The 17,719-nt window shown below is 36.2% G+C and overlaps 1 protein-coding gene across 1 annotated transcript; it reads left to right on the top strand.

The window, feature by feature from the left end:
- Nucleotides 1–476: 476 nt before the first annotated feature.
- On the top strand, nucleotides 477–12,458 carry LOC129902680 (protein THALLO). Its single transcript, XM_055978046.1, has 16 exons — nucleotides 477–733; nucleotides 1,297–1,388; nucleotides 1,526–1,601; nucleotides 2,247–2,380; nucleotides 2,604–2,735; nucleotides 2,827–2,966; nucleotides 5,556–5,643; nucleotides 6,095–6,271; nucleotides 8,489–8,653; nucleotides 8,797–8,871; nucleotides 9,109–9,248; nucleotides 9,357–9,474; nucleotides 11,050–11,300; nucleotides 11,458–11,521; nucleotides 11,604–11,672; nucleotides 11,764–12,458. The coding sequence occupies exons 1-16, from the start codon at nucleotides 622–624 to the stop codon at nucleotides 11,893–11,895; spliced, it is 1,965 nt and encodes a 654-aa protein (XP_055834021.1). The 5' UTR covers nucleotides 477–621; the 3' UTR covers nucleotides 11,896–12,458.
- The last annotated feature ends 5,261 nt before the right edge of the window (nucleotides 12,459–17,719 follow it).

Genomic DNA, 17,719 nt, shown 5'->3' with positions numbered 1-17,719 from the left:
TTTCATTTACTACTTTACCCCTATATAATATTAAATATTAATATTAATACCTTATTGGTTATTACATTTGTTCTTTTGTCTTCAATTCACATTATTGTCTTAGTTATTTTGCACTTGTATAGTTCTGTTCATTTTAATTATTACTGAGTCTATTTTATGCGTATTTCGTAAAGTTACGTTATTGTCTTGTCTCGTCGATGAACATTTTTTTATTGGGTAAACCAAAAGCCGAACCGTTAAGGATTAAAATCGATAAATCAAAAATTAATAAAAAAATATCTTATTAACTTAATTATTGATTTATCATATTTAAAAATTAAAAACCGATAAATCCAACTAATAATATATAAAATCAAATCTAACAAACCGATACACACCTTAAACTCAAAAAAGAAAAAGAAAATAAAAACAAAAAAAAAGCTATAAAAACATACCCACAAACAAAAAGAAAAATATAAAAAGAACAAAATTTAGAAAATAGTAGTCCATCTTTACCCTCTCTTCTTCTGTAAGAGAAAAAAATAAAAACAAGAGGGCTCCCTGCTCGCCGCCGCGAAAACAATTCTCTTGTAAAGGGTTTTAGCTTAAACCCTTTGCTTCAATTCGTCCAAATATACAAGAATGGGAAAGAAATCAGGGAAGTTTAAGAAGAAGGAAAACAACCCTTCAAAGAAATCAAAAATTGATTTTTACAATGAAGATGATGATATGATGAATGATGCTATTGATGCCTGTAAGTTTTTCCCTTTTATATAATCTCTCTACTAAAGAATTTAGCAAAGTTAGCATTAGATGCGAAAACTGCAGACCCCATTTGTGGGATTATACTTGGTATGTTGTTGTAGTAGCATTAGATACAAAAAAAATATATACAAAAATGTTTTCTTTAAGAAAGAAGTAAACTTTTTCGAGTCCATGGATGAAGGGAGAGCATAAGAGCAAAGATTGAGCTAGTATTTTGAGTTTATGGATTCTATTTTTTTTTAAAATGCAGCTTACTGGATTCTTGATACTTTCTTTGTTCATATTAAGTGGATTTTTAAATACAAATACACAGTTTGAGCCAAAACTATCGAGTTTTGTCTAACCTGTAATAGAGGGGGAGGGTATAAGGAAAAGTGTTTTTTTTTTTTATGTTAAAGAATTTGAGGGGAGTCTCGGAGCAACCGGTAAAGTTGTTGTCATGGTTGGAAACAGCCTTTCCCGTACTCTGCGCATAGCGGGAGCTTAGTGCATCCGGCTGCCCCTTTATGTTAAAGAATTTCTCCGTTACTGATCTATTTGGTTAATTTGTAGTTCATGAAAAGAGAGATATCATTCCACTGAATGTTAATGAAGATTCTGCAGAGTCAGATGAGGATAATGAACATCCGGTGTATGATCTTAAGGTGATATTGGGTTTTCTTTTGCAACTTTTATCTTCATACTGAAGGCTTGTAAACTCTATTAAGTAATTAGAGTACTAATTTGATGTAAAGCAAGTCAACTAATTGCTCAAGGTTGGGGCACTGTTTCCATTGTATAGGAGGATGACGATGAGGAGGATGAGGATGAGGATGACGACTTTGATGATGCTGAACTTACTGGCCTTGGTGCTAAAAGTACGCCTCAAATTTGTGACTATTGAAAAGAAATACTCTAGCTGAATTGCCTATGCTGTTTCTTTGTTATAAAGTTCTTCTGTGATACTCCGTTTGAGTACTTCTGAAGGCAACATAGAGCATAAGATTGGTTTATATTTATTTTAGGAGTTTACTCTCCCAATAAAAAAGGAAAAGAAAAAAAGAAGAAGAGAAATATAGCAGCTTTTACTATTTTAACTTCTCATTAAGATTTTGAAAATGCATGTGGGGTGGTGGTGAAAAGAGTTAATGCAATTCCTAGTGTTTGATTATTGAATTGAGGCTAATTAGGTCGGAGACTAAATATTAATGGTGTGTTCGATCTGTGTAATATTGCATGAAGCTCAGTAGGTCTAACCTCTAAGTTACTATTTCTACTGTGGCTCCTGATTTTGAGTTTCTCTGAACCGAGCTGTTACACATAGATGGAGGGTAGACTCTTTCCATTCTCATATATATATTGAATTAATAAGCTGATTGGTTTCCTTACAATTCTGGCTTTTACATTTCGTTGGTTCTTGATCTCTTAATATTTGCCTCTTTTTTTCCATCTTTCCTTGGATCTTCTGCTTGGGGCAGTAGTCTTTTAATATCTAATGTGTTGAGTACCTATTTTTACTTTAGTTGCAAGGACACAAAAATATTTACAAGCTACTATGGGTGGGGTTGAGGATGAAATGCACGATGAAGCTGAACAAGAGAATGAAGAGACACCTCTGTGGGGAAGAGGAAAGAATATCTATTATCAAAATAAGGAGGTAGCATTTCACCTAATTATTTGCTTAACTTTTATTCTTTTATGACATAATTGTATACGGTACGCTTGGAGAAACCAATACTTTACTGGCTTTAGAAACAACAGTATGATGTCAGAGGAGTATCCTTTCCTTACTGTTTCAACAATAGATGTAACATATTTCTTCGTTCATGTCGTCATTTGCATGCAATACCTGATGTCACTTGAACATTTTTGTTTGTTAGAATGTTGAAGAGTCGAGTGATGAGGACCTTATCGCCGAGGAGGAGGCAGAGGTATTGAGAATGCAGCAGAAAAAAGCTAAATCCTTATCTGCAGCGGATTTTGGTATTGAAGATGATGAACTCACATTTGAGGTGAGAAATCTAATTTATAGTCACTGTTCATTCGATGACTTTTTTCCTATATTTTGAGGTTGGAAGTGGAATCTTATGGATAACATTGCAGGAAATTTTGGTCCAAGGAAAACCTGGATCAGCAGTTTCTGCAGATGGAGAAGCCAAAAATGAAACTGGTACTGCTTATGAGGAAGTGCAGAAGGATTTGAATGCTTTGACAAAAGAAGAGCAAATGGATGTTGTCTATAGGTGAGCTTCTCTGTCCTGCATATGCTAATTTCAGGGCAAAGTGTTGCTTCTTTTAATTCCTATTGTTTGTCATTGTCGAGGACGTTATGTAATGTCACCAAGCATCATGATAATATCAGTAAAGGAAAAGGGATGCACATTAAATAGATACAGTACATTCTCAATAATCGGGAAAACAAAATAGAAGAGAAAAAGGCGGGTTATGAAATAAGGTTTCCTACTGAATAGTATGTGCTTAATTTTACGGCTAAAGGTTGTGGAAGTTGACAACAACAACAATAACATCATACCCAGAGTAGTCCCACAAGTGGGGTCTGGGGGAGAGTAGGATGTACGCAGACCTTACCCCTGCCTTTGTTGTGGAAGTTGACAAAAGAACTAAAACTCCATGTGTTGCTTCCAGTGTTGTGAAAAAGCGCTAAAGCGCTCGCTTTAAGCGTGAAGCGAAGCGAGGCGAGGCACTAGCGCTTCAATACCGTGAAGCGAAGCGAAAACAGAAAAGCGTGCGCTTCATGAAAAAAGCGAGAAAAAAGCGCGCTTCATGTTGAAGCGAGAAAAAAGCGCGCTTATTTGTTAAAAGCGGCACTAGGGTTTATTTTAAAAGAACAAATCTGTAAACTTACAATTAATTATTCGCTGCTGTGACTTCTTCGAGACTTCGTCAGTTCAAACTTCAACCAGGTTAGTTTTTCTTCTCTTCTTCTTCTCTTCTTCTCTTCTCTTCTTCTCTTCTTCTCTTTCTCTTTCTATTTTTATTTCTATTCAGCTTCTGCCGCTGTGATGTTCTTCTCTTTTTCTCTTCATCACTTCTTCTCATCTTCTTTTTCTGTTTCTATCCAGCCAGCAGTGCAGTTCTGCGCAACTGCTGGTATGTTTTGGCCCTTTTTTTTTTGATTTGGGTTCTCAGTGACCTCTGTTTTGTTAAGCTATGCTCTGTTTTTTTCTATCTGTATCATGATTTTCTTTTTCTCATAAATCATTTTATCATATAATATTAATTAATTTGTTGAGCTGAAAAATTTGGTTGAATTTTTTATAGTGATTTTATTACACAAAACAAGGGCTGCTTTATTACACAAAACAAGGGCTGCTTTATTACCACTGCAGCTGCTTTATTTTTTTTTAATACTGCTGCAGCTGTTTTATTAGGCTAGTGGGCTGGTGATATGAAGTGGAGAATGGTTATTGGATGTTTAATTAACTGCATAAAGGGAATTTATCAAAAAGTGGAGCCCATAGACCACTTTCATGGCCAATTTTTGATTATTTATCTATGCATATTTTATATTTTATATTTTTATACTAAATAGCGCTTTTTCTGAAAAAAGCATGCGCTTCGCTCCCCGTCGCTTTTTTGTGCTTCTCGCTTCTCAAAACACTGGTTGCTTCAGACTCCAATAATGACAATGATATTTGAGGACCCATTTCTGCAATATCCTCAATTTGACCATTTAAAAATGGATCATGATATGTTTTGTGTCAGAGGTTTCAGTAGGAAGTTCCGATTGTTAGCAGCTGTCCCTGTTAGATGTCTGATCTGCACGGAGATGGCAGACTTCAGGATATTGAATACCATGCTAAGCAGAGAAGCTTACTGGTGAAGATAAGGAGATTGGATCTCAATGACACATTTTTGATAATGCATTGTGGGGGACTTGTGATCGTGCAATAGAAGAAAGCCAGAAGGTGCATGCCTTGTATCACATTGTTATCAATGGCTTCACATTTTTTATGAGGAAGTTGATAATATGTCTAGGAAGTACAATTTATTAGTGAGGCAAAGTGGTAGGTCAAGAGTGCAATGCTAGAAGATCTTGAGAAGTGGGCCACTGAATGTGCCTCATAAGCTTTTATTTGTATAATATCATGTAGAACAAGGAGAGAAGTAGGCTTGTGGGTAGCAATTGAGTCACAAGATCACGATGTTGTTGAGTATTCAAGGGTAGTTGTCTCTGGTTCAAACTCCAACAAAGGCAAAAACACTAGGTAATTTGATTTCTTCCCATCTGTCTTGGTGGATAGGGTTTCCCAGCACCTATGTTGGTGGGAATAGCACGTACCCCGTGAAATTTCCCGGACACCATGGTTATTAAAAGTAGTACTCAAAGGTAGCTAGCTATACGGAGGCATGGGAGTCAGGGAGCTACGTCAGAGGTGTTGATGTGTTCACTTCAACAAGGGAGAACGAAATGGAGCGTTCACAATATCTGAGGATTCACTTTGGAGTTCAGTCCATGATACATAAATGAGATTACCAAATATCTAGTTATCCCCTGGATGAGATCACTAAATATGTAGTTAGCCCCCTGTACGCATTTATTGTACATGAGCAGAAATGTTCTGTTGAAATGTGTCCGTCCATCACGGCGTAGTGGCCTTCTTGTATGGAATTCTACATTGCATGCTTGTGATTAATTAGAATCAAAAGTAAGAATCTTCGATGTGTGTGTCTGCTTCTACTGTCATTGGCTAGATATTATCTAGTAGCTTGCAAACGTTTACTTTTGCAGGTTATATGATGCTTCTGACTCATTTTTCAATAAATAAAAAAAGTTATGCTTCTGATCTATGATCTTCATGTGATTACAGTTCTGCACCTGAATTGGTTGGTTTGCTGTCTGAGCTCGGTGAAGCGCTTGAGCAGCTCGATAACAAAGTTAATCCCCTACTCAACAAGGTATGTGCAATGGAAATTCCACTAAGTACAGGTCAGTCGCTAATCACTATTATGCTATTCAAACCTGAGGCTGCTGTCGAAGATACTTGTCTAGCTGCTTCTTGGCGTTCTCGCCAAATGCCAAATTTTATTTACATTGTGAAATCCACATGTACATTTTAGACCTGCTTGGCTGTGGTTCCCTTTAAACAGTTTTGGGGTTCTTTGGTGACAAATCTTTGTAGTTAGTTACTCGGGCTCTGTTACTGATATAAAGATGCTCAGCTGAAAGGATGAAATAACTATGGTTCAGAAATGATTGGTTGGGGTAGTGTAACTGAAAAGTATAGTTAAAACAATGAGACTTGACTCATATAACAATGGAATTAGATGCTCTCCTTGTTAGAAACTGAATGCAGTGTTTGGTAATATTGCACCTGTCAGCATTTAACTTCCGTTTTTATCTATTAAGATTAATGGAAAGAATATGATAAAAGGCGGGATGCACTACATTGAGGTGAAGAAGCTGCTTCTGCTGTCATATTGCCAAGCTATCACTTTCTACCTCCTCCTCAAATCTGAGGGGCAGCCAGTGCGTGATCATCCAGTCATTTCACGCCTTGTGGAGATCAAGAATCTTCTGAATAAGGTTACAACTCTTATCATAGGATTCTAACAATGAAACATGGCCAAATTACTGCTTGCCAGTTTTTGTTAATTCTGTTAATGATGACATTATTTGCTGGAAAATCAGTCACTTGATTATGTGTTATATGCATAATTGATGAGATAATACTGCTTTATCTAATTTTTGAGATATATGCTAAGTAAATTGTGTTCACATACACATGTTGAAAACATTTCGTCACTTGATTATATGTTATATGCATAATTGATGAGATAATACTGCTTTATCTAATTTTTGAGATATATGCTAAGTAAATTGTGTTCACATACACATGTTGAAAACATTTACTTGCCCGACCACCTCATATGGTAATATCAGTAGACTTTCAATATAAAGGTACCATTAGCTGTTAAAAATGGAAAAGGTTAACACAAACTATAATTAGTGTAGTTATTTAGCTCATGGTAAAAGCTAGAGGGCACATTATTATCTAGTTGATACTTATAAAATATATCTATATTTTTTATAAGGTTTTGATTCTTTAAGTCACCCTCCTTTTAAAAGTCTATGCTACTCTGTCTGCATCTGGGCTGTTTCTTCTTTAGTTTAGTGTAAAAAGTATCTTAGTGCTAATCTGAACTTGTTTATTCATCCATCAGCAGCTTCTTCCTCCCTTTCCCTTTTCTATATGGGGCTTGATGAAGTCGGATCCAACATCAAAGTGCTTTTTCATTACTGAATTTAGCAGTGTGAAAATTTTAAGTGTAAATTGCATCACCCAGATAAGGTTTATTTTGTTTTTTCATGATATGTATTTAAATTCTATATAGGTATGTGTAAATAAGCGAACTTAATTTTTTTAAAGAAATGTGTGTAAATAAGCGAACAACTTTTTGATGGAATTTGGGAAAAACCTACAAGGACTATACATCAATCCTTCTATACAGTAATTGCTTAATCATCTATACATCCTGGATATTATGTATGTACCAAATATCTATCGATCATCAATCAACAACACCTCAATTCTAATCTGGTTGAGGGCTTAAGGTCTAATTATGAATTCTCTGTATTGAGTCTGCTCTATTGGGTCCCCTTCATTCCCAAACATACAAAAAATAGAAACTCGATATGCAGTTCAAACAACTCTTTTCCACTACATTAGAAGCTTTATGATGTCTTTCTCACCTTGTGTCCCACATGACTGCATGTGGATAACTTCCTATGCTTCCTTTCCTTCCCCTCTATTATCCTTTCTCCCAAAAATCATTCAGCAAAATTCCATACTGCTGTCACAAGTTCTCAATGTGACATCTTCCATTTTCTCCGAAGATCTCTCGGCGCCTCCACAAATATTCAGCTCTAACAAATTTATTAATTTTCATTGGTGTTCTGCTGTTCCACAGAATATGGAAAGCAAAACCCCTTTTTTTCCTTTTCCGCAGTTATCTGTAAATAGACATGAAGGCCACTTATTCCTACCACCCTTAACTGGATCGTCATTTCCGTACCCAAGTATCCTTCCTTTATCTTTCATGTTGTTTTGCAAAACAGTTAAAGCTTAGTATCCTACTCTTTGCCTTTTTTTTCTGTTTCTTATCTTGTAACATGACATTCGGATTAGCTTGTGCACACCTCGACTAGCTCCACGGATACCTGCTATCTCCCAAGTCCCACCAACATAGGTACCGGATAACTCTTTCCATCAAGGCTGAAAGGAAGAAATCACCTAGTTTTTTTCCTCACTGGTAGTTGAACTTGAGACCTCGAGACTTCACGGTTCTCAATCCACTTCATTAACCACTAGGCCACACCCTTGGGTGCCTCTTAGTTCTTCTTAAGTGAATACCCCATAAAAATATTCTCAGCCGCCTTCTTAATTTCGTTGATAAATATATCTGGATGTCTAGCATAGCTAGCTAAACTCATCTGTCAAATAAGTTAAATACGTGGACTTCCATGGATGGATTCTGTAATTCTTAAATCAAGTTTTCCCGAGTCTTAGAGACTTTGAAGTGGAAATAGTATTTTAACTGATCATAACTTAACGTATCAAATTTGTCAATCATGTAGTGAATTAACACTTTTAGCTTGTTTAGATGCTAAATGATGTTGTCAAATAGTTGCTCAAGTCCTCTCCTCGTTCTTCTGCTTTATTTGATTCTTGGCTAGCTTCATTGTGTATACCCTGCTCTTCTCTTTCTATCTATATAGGTGTTGACAAACTAATTTATGCAGATGAAAGAACTTGATGGATATCTTCCTTCTAAACTAGAAGATTTGTTGCACAAGAATGTTGACAATGTAACTGGTGGAAAGTTGGCGGGAAGGAACTTGGATTCTGAACCTCTCCCCATTAGTGACAAGCCTTCTGTGGTATCAACTGATATTCAAGAAGCAGAGGTACTTTCCAGTTTGATTCATCTTATTTTGTTGCTCAAAGCGTAATTTTATCCCTTCTTTTATTTGGGCTGATTTTGAATGAAAACCTTTTGTAGTTTTTATTCAGCAACTCTGTACGAGTCTAATTTTTTCCATTGTTTTAGCCTCATGAATCTGAATTGGCGGAGGCAAATGGTTCAAAGAGTCCACGGAAAAAGGAATCAAAACGCAAACGTCAGGTAAATGGTGTTATGTATCTAAGCACACCTCTGTTTTGCTTATCAACCATAAGCAGGCGAGTCCACTATCACTGTTACAATACGAATCAAGTGTCTCCAGACTAGTGCTGTCATTGTCATTTTTATTTCTAGCAACTCTTTTACCCATGTTCCTATCTGTTGCATGATCACCAGATCTCTTCTTTTTTTACCAGTGAGATGTAGATCAAATTAACTGAAATTAAAGAATTGTGGCAGGATGATCAAGTTGGTATCCAAAGCATGGAAATGTTAAAAGTGAGAGCTTCCCTTGAGGAGAAATTGAAGCAGACAGGTGTCTTAAGTTCCATTGCACGGAAAAATGAAAAACAAAACAAGCGCTCCCGACTGTTGAATGGGTATCAATCTGCTTTGCAACTTATTCCTCCATCTACCTCTTCTGTTAGTCTACATAACTTAATGCAAACATGAAATCACTGATGGGAAGTCCAATGAATTATATGCAGGCTGTTGGCAACTCCTGATGATTTTGATGATGATGCCATGGGTGCTGAAGATGATCGTGGGACACGAAGTTTAAACAAGCTGTCTAGGCTTCTAACTCCTCAAGTAGCAAGACCCAAGGTGTGGATCACAAAATGCTTTAGTTCTGACTTCATTTTGTTGATTTTCTTGTAAATAAATATCCTATGTCTTTTATGTGAGTGTATGCAACTGCATTGAGATTGGTTTTCTGAACTTGTGGAATTTGACAGTCTTTTCAACTTCTGTCTCTGTGGATAGCTCTCTTTCGATATAGAGTTTCCCCCTTTTCCTTTATTGGTGGTCACTCTAATTGTTTTCCCTTTTTCCTTCTTGCCTCTTTTATAGCAATTCCCAAGTATTTGGAAAAAAAAAATCTTCTTTGACCTTGATATTTATAAATGGCCAATTGATTTGTGACGGAGGGAGTGTATCTTTGCATGTATTTCCAAGAAGTTGCATCTTTAGATGTCGCAATTGAATGAGGTTGTAATTTATGTTATTTGAGTCATATTCAGCTGCATTTTGACTAGATGCTATTGTTTAGTTTTTAGTTCTCCAGTGTGCTTATCAGAGTGACTACAACTGCGTTTCTACTGTTTGATGTCACAGTTTTCTAATTGTGGCAATTAAGATTATTTTGAAAGCCTTCATGTTGGCACATGTTGTGTTTAGCTGTTCTTCATTTTCGAGTTCCAAAAATCTTTTCTTTTAAATCAAGTAAAGTTTTCATTGATAATAACAAGGCCAACTTGGCTATATACAAAATATATACCAAAAAAGGAGATCCTACGAAATATGGTTCTCTCCAAAAGACATCCAATCATCTATACAAACAGGAACTACATGGGTGCACCAAAAGACATTAAGGGATCGGAGACTACTTCTCAATTGAGCAAAGATCATCTCCATCCCTTCAAAAGCTCTCCTATTTCTCTCTTTCTAAATGACCCATATTAGAGCTAGAGGAGTAACATTCCACGCCTTGTGCCTTCTTCTCCTAGCTCCACGCGTTGTGCCTTCTTCTCCTAGCTCCACGGATCTTGGCATTACCCAAGTGACACCAAACCATGTAGACATATCCTCCCATAACCTCGTGGCTAATTTGCAATGTAACAGAATATGATCCACATCCTCACCAGCCTCCGTACATAAGAAACACCAGCTATGTAGACAACCTTTTTGCTTTCTAAGGTTCTGTGCCGTCAAAATCACCCCTCACAAATATCTGTATTACGAGCTCAAAGAAATACAATGTGGTTGAATAATTGTGCAAGCAGTTATTACTGACAATATTAAGGTACTGCAAAATTTGCTTTGATACACACGTCTTCTCCTTTCTTGTTTCCTCGGTATTATATTCATAGTACCTATATACACTTTTTTTCTTATCGAACAAACTAATATATGTATATACTTAGGCTTAATCGTTGAAACCAATTGGTAATCACATAGAGGCCATTAAAGGGGGAAGCACTCCTTACTAGGAATTTCTCCATTCCCGGGGCTCAAACTTGACAACGACATGGGTGTGTGTTTGGTTTCTGTTAAAGCTGACTTTTGTTACAATTATTTTCCCTTCATGGAATCCTTTTTCTGCTTTCAAAATTCGTTTAGTATGTCTCCTGTGATTTAACCTAACTAGATGTATTATAACAAGTTTTGTTCCTTTGGAAGGTAATTTCTGGTGATGATGATTTACCAAAACGAGATGACATTGGAGAAAGGAGAAGAAAACATGAACTGAGAGTTCTAGCCGGAGCTGGAGTTGAACCTTCTGATGATGTCAAAGATGAACCTGGTGACCATGCAAGCGATGATGTTGCTACTTCCGACGATAGTGAAATGGACTCAGATCTGGAATTCTACAGAGAAGTCGAAAAACAACATTCAGCTAAGCTTGCTGCTAAAGAAAAGATGTATTCCAGGTTAGACTCAATATTGTTTTAAGATTGTTATAGCAAAGCATGCTAAACTACTTTCATGTGAAAGATTTTGAGGATGCCTCGTCAATATAAATTATTATGTATATCCTTTTAAGCCCTGCAATTGCTTCACTTAATTCACCACAATCTGCCACTGTAGATCCCCAGCTATGCTGTCAACCCCAGAAACTGTTGTGGATGGGAAGCGCCAGATAAATTACCAGGTATGATATATTAGCTTTGCTGCCAATTGCAATCATGACTTTTCTTTTTGTTTCACTAAACTCAGGTTTCTTTATTTTCTAGATGGAGAAAAACAGAGGCCTTACTCGTAATCGTAAGAAGCAAGATAAAAATCCAAGGAAGAAATACAGGGTAAGTGGGTAAAGCAAAATTACTTGTGCTTGAAAGAACCAGTTCCTTTATATAACAATGTTGACTAATTGTGTGTGTACATCTCTCTCAGGGGAAACACGAAAAGGCTCAGAAACGTAGGGAAGGACAAGTTCAGAAAATTAAGAAACCAAATGGTCCTTATGGTGGAGAAACTACAGGAATTAATGCTGGTATTAGTCGAAGTATCCGATTTAAGGGATAAGTCATGCGATGTGTGGGTTAGGCATACGTCTCAAGTTCAAATGCTTCCACAGACAAAAGCTTATGGGTTAGGCACACGTCTCAAGTTCAAATGCTTCCACAGACAAAAGCTTAGTATTTAAGTGAAGGGTAAAGTGTTGTACTCATTATTCACCGAGTTCCAAACCTTGCATATCACACTGGCCCTCGGGAATTTCTCGGTTATGAGTAAAAGTTGCAAGAGTTTGGTTTCTCTTTTTCAGCAAGTCCTCATTTTGTGGTTAAAATTAGTCTTTTTTTCTTCCTTCCAATTTTGTCACCCTTGGAAGAGGGGAGTGGAAAGGCATATATAAGATGAATGTGAACTGTTTCTCTTTCTTTATGTTTCTTAATTGTCTTTGTCGTATTGGTCTCAACTTACATAGTTTTGTAATGGCTAGCTTATAATTTGCTTGTTTTCCGCTCCCTATTGGTATTTTTAACTTGGTCCGGATATTACGATTATAAAAACAAATATGCAAAAATGTAAGGGTGGATTAAAATTTCAGTTAGTTAAGGAAGAAAGGACTCACTAAATCATGATTATTACTTCCTCTTATTTCAGTTTATACGACTTAGTTTGAATTTTGAGAGTCTCAACACTATCTGTCAAATTTATCGTACAATGTTTGTTAGATTTGTTTATCTTACTATATTTGTTTGATTTGATAAGAACTGCGGGGAGAAGATGAAAATTAGTGGGAACTCAGATATAACAGTCAGTGTTAGGTTATAATAATGGATGTCCACTTTATAATAGTGGAATCCTTTTGTATGAGCAACACTTATAGTGGTCCAATTGCCACTACAATTCATCTCCCACTTTGCCTATAAATTACCAATGTTGGCAATGAAATAACATACGAAAGATAGAAGAAAAGATAGAACACAGATACATACACACAATTTTCCTCTCTGTCTCTCTTCATTAACTTTTCTGTTACTATTTTTCTCTTTTTGTTGTCAAACTAGTATATTTCACAACACGTTATCAGCACGAGGCTCTGGCTATTTGTTTTTGAAGGTAACAAAAAGCGGTAAGAATTTTATTTAATTTTCTTTTCATAAAATGGCAAATATTTCAAAAATTGAATTTGTTGCTTTGGATATCTCTGGAAAAGATTACTCCTCATGGGCACTAGATGCTGAAATTCATCTTGAATCGATGGGTCTGGCAGACACCATCAAAGATGATAACACGGCATCTAGTCAAGACCGTGCAAAAGCTATGATTTTCCTCCGCCACCATCTTGACGAGGGTCTTAAATTACAATATCTTACATTAAAAGATCTCTTGAAATTGTGGAAAAATTTAAAAGAAAGGTATGACCACCTGAAGTTGGTCATGCTTCCACAAGCACGTTATGACTGGTTAAATCTGAGACTGATGGACTTTAAAAATATAACTGAATATAATTCTGCTTTATTTAGAATTATAGCTCAGTTAACTTTATGCGGAGATGAAATCACGGAACAAGATAAACTTGAAAAAACGTACTCCACATTTCCACCCGCGAATATGCTCCTGCAGCAGCAATATCGCGAAAAAGGCTTTAAAAAATATTCTGAATTACTTTCTCACCTTCTTATTGCTGAAAGACATAATGAACTATTAATGAAAAATCATGATAGTCGGCCAGTTGGTTCTTTGCCACTCCCTGAAGTGAATCAGGCAAATTCTAACCAACGAGAAAGAGGCCATGGCCCCAGTCGTGGTCGTGGTCGTGGTCGTAGTCAAAGAAGAAATTTTAATTATGATGCTCGGCTGACACCGAGAAATAACCAGCAATATAAAAGGCAGGGTAAAAAGCCAGAAGCTTTACCGAAGAATAATTCAGAAACAATATGTCATAGATGTGGAGGTGTGGGGCACTGGTCGCGGATTTGCCGGTCATCAAAACGCTTGGTTCAGCTATATCAGGCATCGTTAAAGAGGGCAGAAAATAATCCAGAGACAAATTTTATCTCTGAGGACAATATTGAGCCAATGCATCTGGATGTAGCTGATTTCTTTAATTTTCCAGAAGTAAATATGAATGTTGATAAGCCCGATAATATTTAAACAATTCTCTCTGTTGTTGTATGTATTAAATATTATGTTTGTATTTTTCTAGATTCATATAATAAAATAAAATTTTGTATAATAAATTATGTATTAATTATAATATTTACTTTCAGAAACAATATGTCATAGATGTGGAGGTGTGGGGCACTGGTCGCGGATTTGCCGGTCATCAAAACGCTTGGTTCAGCTATATCAGGCATCGTTAAAGAGGGCAGAAAATAATCCAGAGACAAATTTTATCTCTGAGGACAATATTGAGCCAATGCATCTGGATGTAGCTGATTTCTTTAATTTTCCAGAAGTAAATATGAATGTTGATAAGCCCGATAATATTTAAACAATTCTCTCTGTTGTTGTATGTATTAAATATTATGTTTGTATTTTTCTAGATTCATATAATAAAATAAAATTTTGTATAATAAATTATGTATTAATTATAATATTTACTTTTTTTCTTTGTGAAGAAAATATGAAAATGCCTCAAATCTTGTTTGGATCAATGATAAATCACGAGGATATTTGTGTAATTGATAGTGGAACAACCCATGCTATATTTAAAGACGAGAAATATTTTTCCAATTTACTTAGAAGAAAAGCTAATGTTACTACAATTTCTGGCAATTAAAAAATGATAGAAGGCTCCGGAAGAGCTACTATAATTCTGCCTAAGGGAACAAAAATTGTTATAGAAGATGCACTATTTTCTTCTAAATCCCCAAGAAACTTGTTAAGTTTTAAAGATATCCGCAGAAATGGATATCATGTTGAGACATTAAATGAAATGAATATTGAATATCTTGGTATAACCAAGAGTGTCTCAGGCCAGAAATATATTTTGGAAAAATTATCAACTCTGTCATCTGGCCTATATTATGCAAAAATTAGTGCAATTGAAGCAAATATGATCGTAAACCAGAAGTTTACTGATCCAAATATATTTGTGCTATGGCATGATCGAATAGGTCATCCTGGATCAATAATGATGAGACGAATTCTTGAAAATTCAACTGGACATCCGTTAAAGAACCAGAAGATTCTTACAAATGATGAATTTTCATGTGCTGCTTGTTATCAAGGCAAATTAATTGCCAGACCATCGACCCTGAAGGTTGGCATCGAATCTCCTGGCTTTTTAGAGCGTATACATGGAGATATATGTGGACCTATTCATCCACCTAGTGGATTGTTTAGATATTTTATGGTCCTAATAGATGCATCATCTAGATGGTCTCATGTGTGCTTATTATCATCTCGCAACCTGGCGTTTGCGAAATTGTTAACACAAATAATAAGATTGAGAGCGCAATTCCCAGATTATTCAATTAAGGCCATTCGCCTTGATAATGCTGGAGAATTTACATCCCAAGCATTTAATGATTATTGTTTATCAATTGGGATAAAAATTGAACATCCTGTTGCTCATGTTCATACTCAAAATGGCCTTGCAGAGTCATTTATTAAGAGCCTACAATTAATAGCAAGACCTCTACTAATGAAAACAAAATTGCCAATTACTGTTTGGGGTCATGCTATCTTACATGCAGCAGCACTTGTACGTCTCAAACCGACTCATTATAATAAATACTCTCCGTCACAATTAGTATTTGGTCATGAACCAAATATAGCCCATTTAAGAATTTTTGGTTGTGCGGTATACATGCCTGTAACACCACCACAACGTACAAAAATGGGCCCTCAACGAAGATTGGGTATATATGTTGGGTTTGACTCACCCTCCATAATTCGATACCTTGAACCGTTGACTGGAGATTTATTCACTGCTCGATTTGCAGATTGTCGGTTTGATGAAACAATTTTCCCGCCATTAGGGGGAGAGAAAAAGGAACCCGAAAAAGAAAAGAAATTGCGTGGAAAGTTTCATCACTATCACATTTTGATCCACGCACCCGCACATGTGAGCAGGAGGTCCAGAAGATCATCCACTTACAGAAAATAGCAAATCAAATGCCAGATGCATTTACTGATTTGAAACGGATAACTAAGTCACATATCTCTGCAGTGAATGTACCTATACGAATTGATGTCCCAAAAGGACCATCTACAAGTATCATAGCTTCTGAATCTCAAACACGCCAGAAGCGTGGTAGACCTATGGGTTCAAAGGATAAAAATCCTAGAAAAAGAAGCGTAAGAAATAATAAAGATGATACTACACAGGAACTTCCTGAAGAAGGTCAAGGTTTGAGTAATCCTGATATTCCTGAAGAAATCAGTGAACCCGATACTCAAGTGAATGAAGAACTTTCAATAAGTTCTACCGGTGATGAGATAAATTTAAATCGATCAAAAATTACGGTGGATAATGTTTTTGCGTATAATGTTGCAATTAACCTCATGCAAGATAGTGAAAGTCTTGAACCTAAATCCGTCGAAGATTGTCGACGTAGATGTGATTGGCCAGAATGGCAAAAGGCAATTCAATCAGAATTAGACTCACTTGCTAAACGTGAGGTTTTTGGACCTGTAGTCCAAACCCCTGAAGGTGTAAAACCAGTTGGTTATAAATGGGTTTTTTTTAGAAAACGAAATGAGAGAAATGAAATTGTAAGATATAAGGCACGCCTTGTTGCACAAGGATTCTCTCAAAGACCCGGAGTCAACTATGAAGAAACATATTCACCGGTTATGGATGGAATAACATTTCGATATCTCATCAGTTTAGCTGTACATAAAAATCTTGAAATACACCTAATGGATGTGGTTACAGCTTACCTTTATGGTTCACTTGATAATGAAATTTACATGAAAATCCTAGAAGGATTAAAATTGCCTGAAACATGTATAAAGTCTCGGGAAGTATACTCAATAAAACTCGAAAGATCATTATATGGTCTGAAACAATCAGGGCGTATGTGGTATAATCGCCTAAGTGAGTACTTAATAAATGAAGGTTATATTAATGATGTTATTTGTCCATGTGTTTTTATTAAGAAAATGGAATCAGAGTTTGTTATACTCGCCGTTTATGTTGATGACATAAATCTCATTGGAACCCCTGAAGAGGTCCAAAAGGCAATTGAATATCTAAAGAAAGAATTTGAAATGAAAGACCTTGGAAAGACAAAACTTTGTCTAGGTCTACAAATTGAACATTTAGCAGACGGAGTTTTTGTCCATCAATCTGCCTACACTGAGAAAATCTTAAAAAGATTTTACATGGACAAAGCACATCCATTAAGTACTCCAATGGTTGTTCGATCACTTGAAGTAGAAAAAGATCAATTTCGACCTCTAGAAGAGGATGAAGAAATTCTTGGTCCTGAAGTACCATATCTCAGTGCTATTGGTGCACTTATGTATCTTGCTAACGCAACTAGGCCTGATATAACATTTTCTGTTAATTTGCTAGCAAGGTATAGTTCTTCCCCAACGCGAAGGCATTGGAACGGTATCAAACACATTTTGCGATACCTGAAGGGTACGATTGATATGGGTTTGTTTTATACTAACAAAGGTTGCGCAGACCTTATTGGTTATGCAGATGCAGGTTATTTATCGGACCCACATAAAGCCCGATCTCAAACAGGCTATCTATTTACCCACGGAGGAACTGCTATATCATGGCGATCTACAAAGCAGTCCATTGTTGCTACTTCTTCAAACCATGCTGAAATAATAGCAATTCACGAAGCAAGTAGAGAATGTGTGTGGTTGAGATCGATGATACAGTTCATCAAAGAAAAATGTGGCCTAGAAAATAATGTCAAAATACCCACAATTA

This window comes from Solanum dulcamara, chromosome 9 (genome assembly GCF_947179165.1).
Source record: "Solanum dulcamara chromosome 9, daSolDulc1.2, whole genome shotgun sequence".
Lineage (NCBI taxonomy): Eukaryota > Viridiplantae > Streptophyta > Magnoliopsida > Solanales > Solanaceae > Solanum > Solanum dulcamara.
This window is presented reverse-complemented; position numbering and strand designations above follow the sequence as displayed.

Excerpts from the sequence above, each read along its gene's own strand:
- LOC129902680 (XM_055978046.1), top strand. The coding sequence starts at position 622 with ATGGGAAAGAAATCAGGGAAGTTTAAGAAGAAGGAAAACAACCCTTCA. Across the intron at positions 5,644-6,094 it reads TTAATCCCCTACTCAACAAG|ATTAATGGAAAGAATATGAT; the intron begins GTATGTGCAATG and ends TTATCTATTAAG. Across the intron at positions 11,301-11,457 it reads AAAGAAAAGATGTATTCCAG|ATCCCCAGCTATGCTGTCAA; the intron begins GTTAGACTCAAT and ends CTGCCACTGTAG.